The sequence below is a fragment of the Rhincodon typus genome, chromosome 4 (assembly GCF_021869965.1).
Source record: "Rhincodon typus isolate 14 chromosome 4, sRhiTyp1.1, whole genome shotgun sequence".
Taxonomy (NCBI): Eukaryota; Metazoa; Chordata; class Chondrichthyes; order Orectolobiformes; family Rhincodontidae; genus Rhincodon; species Rhincodon typus.
This window is the reverse complement of record NC_063335.1, coordinates 1,721,702-1,738,072: the sequence shown is the minus strand read 5'-3', so window position 1 is coordinate 1,738,072 and position 16,371 is coordinate 1,721,702. Positions and strand designations below refer to the sequence as shown.

Here is a 16,371-nt window from a genome sequence, read left to right as displayed (position 1 = left end):
TCAACTTTCCTACTCCTCTGATGCTGCCTGGCCTGCTGTGTTCCTCCAGCTCCACACTTTTTGTTACCTCTGACTCCAGCATCAGCAGTTCTTACTATCCCTTTCTCATGTCATTTTTTTGTTTCTTTTACCAATTACTTTAAATCTGTGCTGTTTTGTTCTCAGCCCACTTCTGAAGGGAAATAGTTTTACCCAATATACTCTGCCCAGGCACATCCCATGATTTTAAATAGCTCTATCAATTCACCTCTTAGCCGCTTTTACTCCTTTGAAAACAGTCTTAACTTGACTAATCTATTTTTACTTATCCCCAGAGCCATCCTCCTGAATGTTTTCTGCACTGTCTGAAACTGTCTTAGGGCAGCGTCCAGAACTGGATGCAGTACTACAGTCTTGTATGAGTTTTATGGTATATGAATTGGTCTACTCTTTTTACAACTCCTGTAAGCCTATGAAAAGCTTTGGGATTTTCTTTTCTGTTGGTTGCCAGTCTGTTTTCATACTCCGTCTTTGCTTCTCATGTCTTTCTTCACCTCCCCTTGAACCTTCTCTGTTTTTTCTGGTTCTCAATTGTATTTTCTAGCTAACATTTGTCATTAGTGCACTTTTGATACTTTAACTTAATTTTGTCATCCAGGGAGATCTGGCTTTGCTTACCATACCTTACCATATTGAGGGAACATATCTTGACTCTGCCAGATTTGAGGGCAGTCAATTGGTCAGTTACCATTTCTCCTGCTTGTCTTTTACTCCAGCTGATGCAACCCAGATGCTTTCTTACCCTGTTGAAATTGGCTTATCCCCAGTTAATTATTCTTAGACTGAGTTGTTCTTTTCCATATTAAGTGTGCACCTTATGATACAATAATCTCTGCGCCTGAAACACTTCTCTGTGATCCTGACCCATTTGGTCCATGTCGTTACCAAGAACCAGGCCTATCAGTACCTCCTTTCTCATTGGACTGGAAACATACTGCTGTAGAAAATTTTTCTGAACACCCTCTAGGACTCCCTTTTAAATAATTACAATCCCAGTCTGTATTTGGATAACTAAAGATTCCTATTAAAAGTACTATATATCATTTTTACTTTTTCTACTATGTTGCCTAATATTTTCCTATAGATCCTTCCTTTTAGTTTATGGCCAGTAGATAACGTCAAGCAACGTAATTGCACACTTTTCCTTAACCCTAGCCAAATAAATTCTTTCTTCAAATCTCCTTGATCGCATGTGTTACAAAACAGACCAACATTGCAGCACTTACATACAAGGTGAAAATTGATAATCTATATCTTGGGGAGCTACTCCAGTGAAACAGTCAACTGAGAAAAGAGTGTTTCTGTCAGAATGCTGGAAAACAACCAGATTGCAAAATCAATTCAAGGCAAGGAATGCTCAATGTCCACAATAGGCAGGGATGTTGCAAAGGTCAAAAATTAAAACACCTCAACAATATCCATGTACCAAATGCAACATTTATTACTTCTTTATTTATAAGTATCAATCATCTTTGAAAAAATGTCTTCACTCACATTACCTTATCTTCCAAGGTAGCCTACTGTTCAAATATGATTTCACATGCGAGTCCTGTTTCTCGAGGACTGGAATGTACTTGTTAATCAGTAATACCACCCCTCCCACTCTTTTAATACAGTTTTTGCTGAACAGATGATAACCAAGAATATTTAGCACCTAGTTCAAAGAATGCTGAAATGCTCTGTCTAATTGTGTTTCCCAATCGTAGGTGTGGCACTATAATGAAATAAACAGCAACTTGTAGCAAAGTCATTTTTTAAACACATTTTAAATTTGTTACTGCTGTGTAAACTTTTTGGAAGATGATTCATACTTAAAAATGCTGCTTTAGAACATGGATATTGTCGTTAGGTTTTAATTTTTTGAATTTTGCATAACCTGTTAGTCTGCAAATCCTGCCTGTTGACTACATTGAATATTCATTGCCTATGATAGGTTTTGCAGTTAGATTATTTTCCAGTATACTAACAGAAACAGTCTTTCACAGTTAACTGTTAGAGTAGCTCCCCAAGATATAGAATGTTGATTTTCACCTAGTGAGTGTGCTGCACTACTGGTCTGTTTCATAACACGTGATTATCACCGAGACACTAGATTGAATTACTGACTATACTTTTTGAAAAAGTGAAATAAACTGAAATATTTAAAAAATATAGGGAGCTTAAATCATAAAACTCAGCAATAAAATTTGTCATCGTAATTTTTAAGCTGGACTTTGAAACATTTATGTTCTCTATAAAAGTTTTTGGATCTGTATGATTAGCTAATTATTTTGTGGTATTGACTTGGCTTTTATGATTTGTAATCAAAATAAGTAGAAATATCAAGTAAACAGGATGGGGAAAAACAACACAAAATTGTGAATTTTTTTTTCCCAACTATAAAAGTATAACTTGAGCACTGGAAGGAGATATAGAAAAGCAAAGCAAACTGTTGATTAGGCTTAAAATGCAGCTGATGATGATATTGCATTGATTTTACAAAATACAAAGTGTTTTCAGTTTCTTTAAACTCAGCAGTTTTACTTTGAGCTGTTTAAATCTGTCCAGTTTATGGGACGCTTCATATTCAGAAAAATATTTTGGATTTTGCCTACCCCAATTAATTGAGCTATTTGCAGCTTAAAATGTCAAGTTTGTTTCAGACACCAAAGCTGTTAAACTGAAATCCTTACTGACTTTTTCACACACCCTTCTATTTGTGGTATCGTGGCACTGCATTAAAGTGATTGGTTCTGCTATTTTGGGCTGTGTTTATATAAAGGCTTTGATAATCAACAAAATCTTTCCTATCACTTCTGCAGATTGCAGCAAGGACAGCCTGATAGAAACCTGTGCTCAACTTGTGTTGTAAACCACTTGCAGGTAAAGCATTTGCAGGTATAAGTGCTTTTGCACACAATTGAGATTTCTGCAATTTGAGCTTAGACCTGAAAGGTTTTTTAAGGAAGTAATTTAATTGGTTATTTCTCTGTTAGCTGTTTTATGCAAGTACTGTGGCTCTGGATGTTGTTGAGCACCGCTGTCGTGGCTGCAGGACTGAGTCAAGGGTTAATGAGGAGAAAATGTGCTGCACTACACACACAGGTATCTACTGAACAAAACAAAATCCATTTTCACCTGCAAGGCTGCTTGTTTTTGTGCAGCAACACCTCAATAATTGTTTAATATCAGTTTTCTAGAACAACATGAGAATATGGTACAAAATCAGTTTTCTAAAGCAGTGTATATATTATCTTTTTTGAGTGCTTTCTTGTCCTGGGGAGGCAAGCCTGATAATTACCAAAGTCACTGGAATAGTGTAGAGGTTACGAAGGATGGCTGTGCCAAACTTGGATCGGCTTACCGCCCTTGGCTTTCCGTCAAGAGCAGTCAATAGATACATGGTTGCTAGTCTTAGAGGAATGTTTTCTGGAAATTTAAGCTGGAAAAATTGCAGCAAGTCTCTCTTTCTCAACTGTTATACTTGCATGCAAAGATGGTTTGACGTGTTGGTTAACTAGTTTAGTTGTAAATCGATAATCAGATCTTTGTAATGATGTATTTTCCAAAAAAGTATTTATGCAGCACATTTTTTATAAATCTGTAGTCCGGTTCTAAAGTCTGCTGTCAAACTTAAGAACTGAGGCAAACAATGTTGCTCAAGTATCCAGCTATATGAAAGCTGCTTTCAAAGAACTGACAGTCAGATAGGAACTTTATAAATGGTAGTAGTCGCAAACATTCAATGCTGGAGTGTACGGTTACAGTGGGAATTACTGTTACCCTAAAATAGATATATTTATAGAATGTTCTTTGTGATGTTACAAACCCACTGGTATATTTTAATCACAAAAGTAACACCTGGGAGAAGTGAAGCGTACACTTGAATATTGTACACAACCCTATCCTTTGCAGGACAGTCTGATATCTGCAGATGTATCCTAAGCACTGATTTGGGGACAGTAGCAATATCCTCTGATTACATTACAGAGGAGCTTTGTTTTGATCTGGTGGGTGAATGGAGACCCTTCATCAAAACATGGTGCCAGCTGGCAACGATACACATGTGTATTCCTGCTATTTTTTTGAGTTGATTGATCCTCTGAACTTTTCCAGCTCTGTTTGTCTTAATTATGAACCTAATTACTGTATTTTCCATCACCTTCATGCCATCACTTTTCTCTCAATTCCTGTGCCTTTTTATGTTGACCATAATCCCAAACTAAACTAGTTCCACCTGCCTGTGCTTGGTCTGTATCCCTCCAAACACTACTTATTCATGTACTTATCCAAGTGTCTTTTAAACGTTGTAACTGTACCCACATCCACCACTTCCTCTAGAAGTTCATTCCACACATGAACCACTATGTAAAATTACCCCTTGTACCTTGTTAAAATCTTTCTCCTCTCACCTTAAAAAAAATATGCCACCTAGTCTTGAAATCCCCCACCCTAGAAAAAAGACACCTGCCATTCAACTTATCTATACCCCTCATGTTTTTATGAACCACTACTTGCCTCTCACTTTTTTTTTATTGACTGTTTCTGTTAGTTGGTAGACAATTTTTTAATCCATTCTTTCTTTTTCTCTCTCCTTTTTCCTTCCTGAGCAGCACAACCCTGAATTATCCACTGTTTGTCTTTTTCTGGTTTTTAGTTTTTTTTCCAAAAAGAAAACAGTCTAATATCTATGTGGATAAAGTTCCACTTGTGACTTGATTAAATGCTGCTCTGTTTATCGTGAATTGTTGAATCGTTGTTTGTAACTTGGTTTGTGATTTGAATTGTATAGTAGGTGAAACATAGTCCTGAAATCAGTGGTACCTAATTGACCTTTTCTCGTTAGTGACTTTTAATTTGTAAGATTTGGGGCACCATCATGCTAGTAAATTGTTTTGTAATATTGCAAGCATACTGAGGTGCTATGTCCAATGAGTGGAAAGAGTGATGTTCCACAACAGCAGTAAGATGAATGTGCTAGTTGAGGCTTTTGGTTTTTTTTTTGTCATTTGACAGACCATGGAGAATTTGCTGCTTTTCAAATAATGCTGTGAAATGTCAGCATATCGAACACCTGGAAATGGTCCTAGTTTATCATAAAAGAAGGATGGTATTTTGACACTGTAGCAGTTTCAATATAGTTCTGGAGTGTCAACCGAGACTGTATGCTGAAGTACTAGCGTGGGGATTCGAATATTATCAACCTACTCAGGAAAGATGTTACTAACTGAAGCAAGCTTTTTCCCTGCAGTAATTTTTGCAGAATGTCTGGTGACAGAAAAGCGTGAACATAGTTGGAACTCAACAGATATTGCGAATATTGTGCAAACATATGGCGGTGGGGTATGTCAGCTATGTGCACGACCTGATGAATGTCAAAAAGTGTCAAGTGGTCTTTAATTTGGACCTATAATTTATTTGCCTTGAAGTATAAGATTGGGAGGAGATTGATGGATAATGTATTATGACAGGAAATTGATCATAAATCTCAGCTTTGTCTTGTACGATCAACTTTAACACTGTCATAAATTCCCTTGTTTGGAAATACAGTACAAACTATTGCTGTCTGCAGTTGCTTGGAAGTGGTAAGATTTCCTTGAGATTAATGATTTTGCACCATTTGACTTTGCTTTTGGTTGGAACTTATTTTTTAAAAAACCCTGACGGTATTATAGGGAATCGATTTTCAAACGTGATCACTGGTCTGTGTTAACAAGGTGTAGAGCTGGATGAACACAGCAGGGCGAGCAGGAAGGCTGACGTTTCGGGCCTAGACCCGTCATCAGAAATGGGGGAGGGGAAGGGGGTTCTGAAATAAATAGGGAGAGAGTGGGAGGCAGATAGAAGATGGATAGAGGAGAGGAAACAGACAGGTCAAAGAGGTGGGGATGGAGCCAGTAAAGGTGAGTGTAGGTGGGGAGCTAGGGAGGACGGACAAGTCAAGGGGGCGGGATGAGGTTAGTAGGTAGGAAATGGGGGTGTGGCTTGAGGTGGGAGGAGGGGATAGTGGGAGGAAGAACAGGTTAGGGAGGCGGGTCGAGCTGGGCTGGTTTTGGGATGCGGTAGGGGGAGGGGAGATTTTTGAAGCTTGTGAAATCCACATTGATACCATTGGGCTGCAGGGTTCCCAAGCGGAATATAAGTTGCTGTTCCTGCAACCTTCGGGTGGCATCGTTGTGGTACTGCAGGAGGCCCAGGATGGACGTGTCGTCTGAGGAATGGGAGGGGGAGTTGAAATGGTTCGCGACTGGGAGGTGCAGTTGTTTATTGCGAACCGAGCGTAGGTGAATGTTAGTCTAGATATATAGCATAATTAATTTCAAACAAAATATACACACCTCTAATATTAGTTGGCTTCCCAAATTTTTGTATTAAATAAAGTCAACCCCACGACTGGTGTTTAACCACAAGTAGAGATTTATTTTGATCGCAATGTAAAGTGTTCCTCAGTGATCAGCTTTTTGTAATTCTATGTATTGCTATGTTGAAGTGTCACATTGACTTGCATACCTGAACAATGTTCATTCCATTTTGCTACAACCTAATCAATAAGAGGAAGGTTGCAAAACAGACACCTCGAGGAGGTCGTGCTTTAATAGAATCATCACAACTGTTAATTCAGAGACCAAGATAATGTTCTGGGGATCCATGTTCAAATCCTATTGTGGCAGGTGGTGGAATTTGAATTAAGTCTTTTAAAAAAAAATCTGGAATTAAGAGCCTAATGATGGCCATGAATCCATTGTCATTTGTTGGGGATAACCCATCTGGTTTACTAATGGCCTTTTAGGAAAGGAAACTGCCACTCTTACCTGGTCTGGCCTACATGTGCCTCCTTACCCAAAGCAATGTGGTTGACTCTGGGCAATTAGGGATAAGCACTAAATGCTGCCTAGCCAACAACGCCCTCATCCTGTGAATGAATTTTTAAAAAAACCTGAAATATTTGATTTCTTCAAATTTGTTGTATACAAATAACAAAACTAATATTTATGTAAGTGATGTTCTATCAAGTACTCACAGTATTCATTATAAATATCCCTCCGTTCTACAGATGCCAGAATTCCAGAAAAAAAATGTCTACATTAAGGACCCCGAAAGAGTAGAACAAATCATATGTGGCCTTATCAAAGGAGGAGCTTCCAAACTTCAGGTAAGCAACATCTGTAATGAAGGGTGAAATTGAAGGAATCTGGGAATATAGCTGCAAAATTTAACCTCACTTTCCAAACTGGATACTTAAATTTGACAATTTTCTTTTTCTGATATATAGCACCATTATTATAAATGTTAATGCCACTTTGAGCCACATCCTACACAAAGTAGAAAGTATTTCAAGTCACAGTATGCCTGGTGCTAAATTTTAACAAGAAAAACTTTGACACAGATATACCAACCAAGTCTTTTTTCAGCCTTTAACTCCTGAGTGTCTGTAATCTGTACATAATGCATATAAATTATCTGTTGCTGATTGAAAAAGCATGCTGTGTGCAAATTGACTGTATTGTTTCCCACATGACACCAGTGACTATGCTTAAAAGTGCTTCATTGGCAGTAAGTACTTTGTATGTGGTAGTTATAAATGGCTATATGGAGTCATACAGCATGGAAACGGACCCTTTGGTCCAACCAGTCCATGCTGACCATAATCCCAAACTAAACTATTCTCACCTGCTTGCACTTGGCCCATATCCCTCCAAACATTTCCTATTCATGTATTTATCTAAATAGCTTGTAAGTCTCTTAAATTACTGCAAAGAACAGACCACTAGTCCAAACAGTCTTTACCTGTCTCACAAGTAAATAGTGTTAATCATATTTCCTTGCTCTGCTCCCAACTATCTTCAACTATTGCCTTGACAGTAACACTTCAACTACAATTGAGTGAGTTCTGTTTGGTGTGGCAGAGTATAATAGATTGCTTTGCTGTACTAAATCTTTTATGTAAATAGGTTAGGCTAGAATAGCAAAATAATCTTTACTTTTATTCCCTGCATTCTTTGAAAATTGTGTAGCTAGTACATGACTGTTATTACTTTTCTATAACCTACTTGTCACTGTCATTGAGAACTTCCTGAAGAGATCGAAGTTGTATGAGTTAATACTCAATTTGACTTTGCTCTCTTGCTCATGCTAACTGCGCACTGCTCTTGACTTTTTTTTTTACCCTGATCTTATTTTTTATTAAAAATGTGGGTACACTTTATCTACTTCTTTCAAGTACGTAACCCTAACAACTGCATTGATTTGTGCAGTTCGGGTTTCCAGACAGGAAACGTACTGAGGGTTTTGCTCTGAAACTTCAAAGCCTGGTGAACTGCAAATATCTAAACAATTTAATTCTGATATCATGGATCTAGGTCAGTACAACACTGCATTCACATAGTTGCTTTAATATTCAATATGTTCCATTGTTCAGGGAAGGGGAAGTAGGAGAAGAGTTTGAGGGAGCGCAACCTAGTATCAGTAAGATTCCATCACCAGTAGTCAAGTAAAGGGACAGTTTTATACAAACAACTAGCAGCAGAGCACTTCAGAGAACGGCTTGCAATTAGCTGAGTACATTTTGGAGCTTTGGGAAACAGTTTTTGCTGTCAGGATAGTTACTAATCAAAGAACATAGATTTAAGACAACAAGGTGTAGAGTTGGATGAACACAGCAGACCAAGCAGCATCCGAGGAGCAGGAAAGCTGACATTTCAGGCCTAGAATTTTCTGAAGAAGGGTTAGGCCCGAAACATCAGCTTTCCTGCTCCTCTGATGCTGCTTGGCCTGCTGTGTTCATCCAGCTCTACACCTTGTTATCTCCGATTCTCCAGCATCTGCAGTTCCTACTATCTGAATAGATTTAAGACAATTGCTTAAATGAGAATATACTTATCCATTGAATAATCTGGACTGCACTGCCTGAAAGGTCTGTGGAAGCAGATAGAGTAGTAAGTTTCAAATAGAATTAGAAATTTAGAGGACAACAGGAAAACAATCTAGCAAATATACGTTGGGCTGAATTTTCTGCATCATTTTGACAGTATGTGAAGCACTTCAATACGTGTCAAATATTTGCATTACATCTGGAAAATCTCAAATTAGCTTTAATGTTGTTATAGACATGAGTTCAATAAAATGAGTAATATTTAGCAAAGATTACAGAAATATAATGTTTCTCAATGCAAAGCATTTTGTAGAATGTTATAGTGCATTTTGTTTCATAACTTTTGGAATATTACATCACAAACTTGCACAGGCATATTCCCTTTTCTTTTAGTGTCATAGGTTCAAATGGAGACCAGATACAAATTAAACAATGAACCATGCATTCTGCATATTCTGGAGTTCTAATTCACAATTTAGCCACCAGTAAGGCGAAAAAGGCTTGTAGCCCATTCTATTGTCCCAGAGTGATACATTTCTTCAATACTTTAATCTAAAAACAAATAAAGTGGGGTGTCTGGATTCAAGTGATAGTCAGTGGTACTGTATGAATACTTTGATCTAATACTTTATTATTACAGTGACTGTATTTTGAAAGGTACTTAATCAGCTGCAAGGCACTTAGACATCTGGTAATATCATGAAATACATTACAAATATAGCTGTTTTTCAATGATAATTACACCAATTGGAAAAGGTGCTTGCATTAACAGTAACTTATTGTAATAACTTATTTTTAATGCTATTAACTGTCTTTTAAAGAATGTAATTTTTAGCAGTTTTCAATATTAATTGTGACCTATGCTTTTGATGTTTGACAGATAATCACAGATTTTGATATGACACTAAGCAAGTTCTTCCATAATGGGAAAAGGTGTCCAACTTGTCACAGTAGGTACTCTGATATAATACAGAATTGTGGCCATTTGAATTGATGCCTTCACATTGCTGGGAAGCAGAAGACTTGTGCCAACAAAGATCAAACCCATCACCTGAATGCTGAGCTTTTACTAAAATGCATCCTTAATTTCCTGTCACATTTTCAAAATGGCTTTATTGATACCATTGTCTTATTTGAATTTTTGTTTCTGAGGAGATGGTTAACCCAGTGTGGAATCAACCAACAAGATCATACAACAGCTCCATATTTACTGATGAATGCTTCTAATTTGCCAATGTGTATTATGACATGCATTGGAGTTTCTCAGGTTTGCCATTAGTCTGACACATCAGATTTATAGTTCTTTCATCCTCTGTTCAAATGTTCTGTGTACACAAGCTGTTTTTTTTCCTATTTAATGTGTAAATCATTTCCTTTTTAGAGATTTGCCCTTAAAGTGTCAACTTGTGACTGTCTCATATCATTGTGACAAAGGCCAAAGGGATCCATTGAATTTTTATTTTTCACTCTGGATTTGCAAACTGCTGGGGTCCTACTATTGCATTGCTAAGAACAACAAGCTGACCGCAAGCTTTTACACGCCCCCTTGATTTGAATGGCGCAGCTTACTGATTAATATATTACATCACAGCAATATTGGTTGCCTGTTATCATTCATGGTAACAAACATTCTTAATCACCTATGCAAAATAGAACATTACTAAACAAACATTAACTCCACACAGCTAGACCACATAACTACTTTATATCTACTTAATAACTTTTAAAAACTCTACAATATATTTGGTTGAACATTAATTTTTATTCCTTTTTTAACAGATATTATTGACAACTGTAAGTTAATCTCAGAGGACTGTAGGAAAAAGGTATTTGTTTCAACAACAACAACAAAAAAATTTCTTGCATGTCATGCTTTCAGTCTTCATTTGTGTATTTCTTTCTTGCAGTTGCTGCAAATTAGAAATAAATACTATCCAATTGAAGTTGATCCTGCTCTTAGTGCTGAGGACAAGTACCCTTTCATGGTTGAATGGTAAGTCTTTACCTTTCAATAAACAGTGAACCTGAAAAAATGGTTGTCTAGTAATTACAGTCAAATGATTTTGCTAAAGAATGGCTTCAAACGTGAACAAAAACTGACTTTGCCTAATTGCAATAAAATAATATTACAGTTATATCCAAAAGTGCCTTTTTTTGTTATTTAATATTGGAATTTGAGCAATGCTGCGTACATCACATTTATAACCATTACCATGAGAGTTTCTTCCTATGATTAGTGGCATTAGACTACTGCTTTGCTCTTTTCACTGGTGGTGAATGATAAGCTAGTTCACGTCAAAATTTGGAGTCAAACTATGGTTTTATCACAGAAACCTGAGAGTCACTGCTGGGAGTTCACTCAGTACTTAACCTGTAATCTGTCAATTATTGCCTCAGTGGCTTGGGCTTTCTCAGGTGTCTTCTGCTTCAGTGACTTCAGTACATTACTGGTCAAAATGTAGATATGAAATTTACATTGTTGAAGGAAAATGGGTAGGTGTTTTTAAACCTAAATTATTTCTTTTAAACTGTGTTAATGATCAAAGTATCTTTCACTTCTAAATTTATTGATGCTCTTTAGCTCTGAGAACCTCCATTTAACATTATGGTTCAAATGTATTTTGCAGATGTTTACTAGTCATTGGACCTACAACTTGAATACTGCAAAATATAAAATCCAAGATGATACAAGTTTCTTGATTTAATTCGTTAATGTATGGAATGAAGGGTGAAGCTAATTTAAAAGACTTTTCTTGATACTGGCCTGAAAATGAGCTAATAGTTTCACTACTTACAAGTGAAATTTTGATAACATAACGAAGTATCTCTACAGTGATTATAAATGGAATTCTTTCCTAGTTCTTCATGTTTGTGTTTCTTGTCTTGTATGTATCAACAGCTTTCAAAATAAAATCTCATTTGTGCAGGTGGACCAAAGCCCACAATTTACTAATTGAACAAGGTATTGAAAGGGCAAAACTGGCTGCAGTGGTGAGGGAATCGGACGTGATGCTGAGGTACTGTGAGGATTTCAGTGATGTGGAGGGTGCAGTCTGTGACTAGTGCAGAAATCTAAAATTACACAAGCTGTTTATTCAAGCATTGCATCCTGGATGTTTGTTTGTTTTATTATAATTATAATCTTAAAAAAAAATTACTCTGCGAAGTTGTGATCCTCCAGTATGATCTGCAGTGCATACAAATGACAAACAAGAGAAGGTCGGTCACTTGGACCTTTGAGCCTGCTGAGCCATTCAATAAGTTGATCACTGATGTGATTTTAATCTCAATTCTATATTCCTGCATACCCCTGATAGATATCCCTATGTTAAAAATATCTAGGTTCTGCATGCACTACCTTTTTGAGGAAAGAAATTCCAAAGACACTCAACCTTTGGGGGATCATGTCCTCATCTGTCTTAAATGGGTGATAATTATTTTCAAAACTCAGTTCTATTTCTTTAAATATTCTGTGCAGTTATTTAAAGTATAAAAATGGGCAGTGAGAGCCAATAACTTGGACAGTTCCAGGAGTCCTTTGATGCGACAGTATTAACACGTTATCTATTATTAGTTCACATACCTCTGAGAACATTTTCAATGATTGCCGATTTGGTTTGTTACCTTTGTTATTCAAATTATTTAAGTATGAAATTTGTATTTGTCTCTATTCTACTTTATGAATTTTTTTAAAAGACTTGCCAAACCATAGGTTAAATGTGTTGTCCCATTCTAGAGATGGTTATGAACTGTTCTTCGATAAGCTGAATGAACACAACATCCCAGTCTTCATATTCTCAGCTGGTATTGGTGATATACTAGAGGAGATTATTTCTCAGGCTGGTGTCTTTCATTCGAATGTGAAGGTAGTCTCCAACTTCATGGACTTTGATGAAAAGGTATTTTGCTGTCTGAATTCTTTTTCTACAATTTACAATATTGCAAAGAACTTAGTAATCCATTGCAAGAAAGAACTTCCATTACAACAGTGCCTACGCTTGGAAACAGTCTCTTTGATATAACCCTTGTGAAAGATGTTTAATTGTGATCTGTCAAGCCATATTTTTAAACAGTAATGGTTACTTTTAATAGATGGAAGGCATTGCTTAAAGTAATTTGTCCAACATGTTATGAGCCACGTGTGTGTTAGCTATTCGATAGCAAAAAGTCATTCAGCTGAGTTTTTTTGTTTCTCATTTCAGGGTGTTCTGAAAGGCTTTAAAGGTGAGCTTATCCATGTTTACAATAAACACGATGGAGCCATAAGAAGCTCTGAATACTTCGATCAGCTAAAGGAAAATTGTAATATCATCCTTCTGGGTGATTCGTTAGGAGACTTGACCATGGCAGATGGTGTTCAAAACGTTGAAAGCATTCTCAAGATTGGATTCTTAAATAATAAAGTAAGAAATATTATGACAAGTCATTAATTTTAATTGGAGTAATAGGAACATAGGAGCATGTGTAGGCCATTGGCATCATTATGGCTATCTTATCTTGGTCTCGACTCCATTTTCCTGCCCATTCCCCTCAGCCCTTTTATTTGGCTTTTCATCAGAAACATATCTTTCTTTCTTGAATCTGTTGATTGATTCTGCCTCCACTGCGCTCAGATATTGGGTTCCACAGATTCACAACCCTCTGAGAGAAGTAGTTTCTCCTCATATATTTTGAACATACCTCCTCTCAAAGTATATCGATGACCTCTTGTTCTAGACAGTCACACAAAGGGGAAACAACTGCTCAACCCCCACCTTATCAGTCCCTTTAGCATTTTATATACCTTAATCAGATCCCCTCATTCTCCTGAACTTCGGCGAGTATGAGCCCAAACTTTTCAACTGCTCCTCACAACAGCCCTTTCAACCCTGGAATCAATCTGGTGAACCTCCTGTGAACTGTCTCCAATGCCACCACATCCTTCCTCGAGTAACGAGACCAAAACTGGACACACGACTCCAGTGTGGTCTCACCATCGCCTTACATAACTGTAACAACATTACTTTTATAATCCAGTCCTTTTGCAATAATTCTTTATTATATACTGCACCTACATAACCACTTTCTGCAATTCATGCATAAGGACACCCAGATATTGCACTGATGCTCTTCGATTCTGCTTCCCAATTAAATAATAATTTGCTCTTTTATTTTTCCAGACAATATGGATAACCTTGCACTTGTCCACATTAAACTCCATCTGTCAAATTCTGGCCCATTCTAGTCTATCTCCTCATCAGTGTGCTTTTCCACCTATTTTAGTATCATCTGTGAATTTTGCTATGTTACACGCTGTCCCTGGTTGCAGAGCATTTGTATAGATTGTAAATAGTAGAGGTCTGAAAACTAAACCTTGCAGCACCCCACTAGTTACAGTTCGACATCCAGAGAAGGACCCATTTATCCTGACCCTCTACATTGTCTGTCAGCCAGTCCTGTATCCAAGCCAATACTGTACCATCTGTAGTGTAATTCCCCTTTAATATTTACTTTTGTCAAAGAATCAGATATAATTTGGAATGGAATTCCAGGAAGTGACATGTGGACTTGCATGTATTCCCTTTGTGTGCTTGATTTTGAAAATGAATGCTTGTGTTAGGCAAGCTTCACAGCCATTCTCCCTTTTCTTTGCTGTTCTTACCTCAATAGACTTATCGTACAGATGATGTACTGGAGTAGCCTAGCAAGCCTTTTATTATTTCACTCATTTATTGTACTAGAACCTTGAATAAAAAAAATCAGATGAGTAGAGTCCTTGTAATTACATGGCAAACAAATCAATTTTTGATTAAGATTAGCTGCATTAATCTTTTGTATCTAGTATCCCAGAATTTGTAGATCTAAACATACATATCTATCTTTTTAAACATGCACAGGTGGAAGAAAGTTTAGAAAAGTACATGGACTCCTACGATATAGTTCTGGTTAAAGAAGAGACGTTAGATTTGACGAATGCTATCCTCCAGAAGATTCTGTGATATGAGCACTGAAGACATACAGGCTTGTGGGAGCTCAAAACTGAAATACTTTAACATTAATATTATGTAATTGAACAGCCCCATTTGTTGAAAATGCTGTTCATTCTTCAGCATCTGGAACTTAAAATATTCTTAAAATTTGCACAAATGTGTCTGCAGTGAATAAAGGGAATAATACCTCTTCTAAGATTGGCAGTTACGTCAGCCACAAGCAGATTTTAAACTACCTCTAGATGTAATAGTTTAAATTCTGGCTTTAACATTTCAAAGCATCTCCATGTGTAGTTTTCAGTATATGTTCTTTGAGAGTGGAGTATTGTAAGCTTGATGTACTGTGGCTAAATTGCCTGTGAACAACTATTGCAAGTTCTATACAAAAAAACAAGCATTCTGAAACAGTTTTTATAATTTTTCAAACATTTTGTAGTTGTAGATAAGTGAGGATGCTCTTGGTGTGCTTGGTCACAGCTTGTGTTGCCTATTGAACATTGTCATCTGCGTATTTTAAAATGATGTACCTGAGAGAAATTGTTGTACAGTACATTAAAGTTGGGAGAGTTTTTAAAAACATTGGAGCCTGGTTTCTTAAAGCCCTTAACTTGTTGTAACAAACTCTTCATTCTGTCTGAAAGAGTTGAACGGGTGGCTGAAAGCTTAGCATGGGAGAAATGGGTTTCAATTCATGGGGTGCAGACAGTGACAGTGTGGGAACTACGCAGAGAGTAGTACACTAGAGCATCAGTATTGTAGTGGTGATGCTAGTGAACTTGTAACCCAGAACCCTAGACTGATGATCTAGGGCCAGGGGTCAAATCCTCCAGTTTGTGGAAATTCAATTGAAAGCTAGTCATTGGTAATGCTGACAGTGAAACAGTTATTGTAAAAATCCTTGTGGGTCACTAGTTTCCTTTTGGAAGGGAAATCGATTCATGAGTGGTTTAGCCTAAAGGTGACATGACCTATAAAAATGTGGTTGACTCTAACTGCCCTCTGAAATGGTCTAGTAAGCTACTCAATTGTATAAAACAGCTACAAGGTCTAAAGAAATGAAGCCAGATGGACTATGCAGCAGTTACTAGTCACTGGAAATGACAATATGAAACCCAACCCTGAAGGAGGGTCTAGGCCTGAAATGTCAGCTTTCCTGCTCCTCTGATGCTGTGTCCGTCCAGCTCTATACCTCGTTATCCCTGTTTCAGCAAAGTTCTCTGTTTTGGCACAAGTCACCAGTAATTAGTAAGGCTGTGCCACAGAATGATCATGCAACAGTCTAATTTATAGTGCCCTTCATGGAATTGTATCTTACAGACAATGTCACTACCCCCTTCCTAGGTACTTCCTGTCTGGATTTGAAGTTTGATTTTTCTATTGAAGATTTTTATTTTTAAAAAAAGGGCAAGTGGATGAAGTAACATAGAACAATCACTAGGACTGAAGGCTGAGAAATATCCTGAACCTGATGGCCTGCACTGGTTGCAACTTTCCTATTATAACTGAGGCTAG

General features: G+C 37.1%; 1 protein-coding gene across 1 annotated transcript; it reads left to right on the top strand.

Moving 5' to 3' along the window:
• Positions 1-2,839: 2,839 nt before the first annotated feature.
• Positions 2,840-15,438, top strand: nt5c3a (5'-nucleotidase, cytosolic IIIA). The gene is made up of 10 exons (XM_048596413.1): positions 2,840-2,901; positions 3,015-3,123; positions 7,073-7,171; positions 9,771-9,840; positions 10,670-10,716; positions 10,798-10,883; positions 11,818-11,907; positions 12,627-12,789; positions 13,093-13,293; positions 14,767-15,438. Exons 2-10 carry the CDS (start codon positions 3,022-3,024, stop codon positions 14,866-14,868), a joined length of 960 nt encoding a protein of 319 aa, XP_048452370.1. The 5' UTR covers positions 2,840-2,901; positions 3,015-3,021; the 3' UTR covers positions 14,869-15,438.
• The last annotated feature ends 933 nt before the right edge of the window (positions 15,439-16,371 follow it).

Bases quoted from the DNA above. Each gene is read 5' to 3' on its own strand.
- nt5c3a (XM_048596413.1), top strand. From the start codon at position 3,022: ATGCAAGTACTGTGGCTCTGGATGTTGTTGAGCACCGCTGTCGTGGCT. The intron at 3,124-7,072 runs GTATCTACTGAA...TCCGTTCTACAG, and splicing joins GTGCTGCACTACACACACAG to ATGCCAGAATTCCAGAAAAA. The intron at 7,172-9,770 runs GTAAGCAACATC...GATGTTTGACAG, and splicing joins GAGGAGCTTCCAAACTTCAG to ATAATCACAGATTTTGATAT.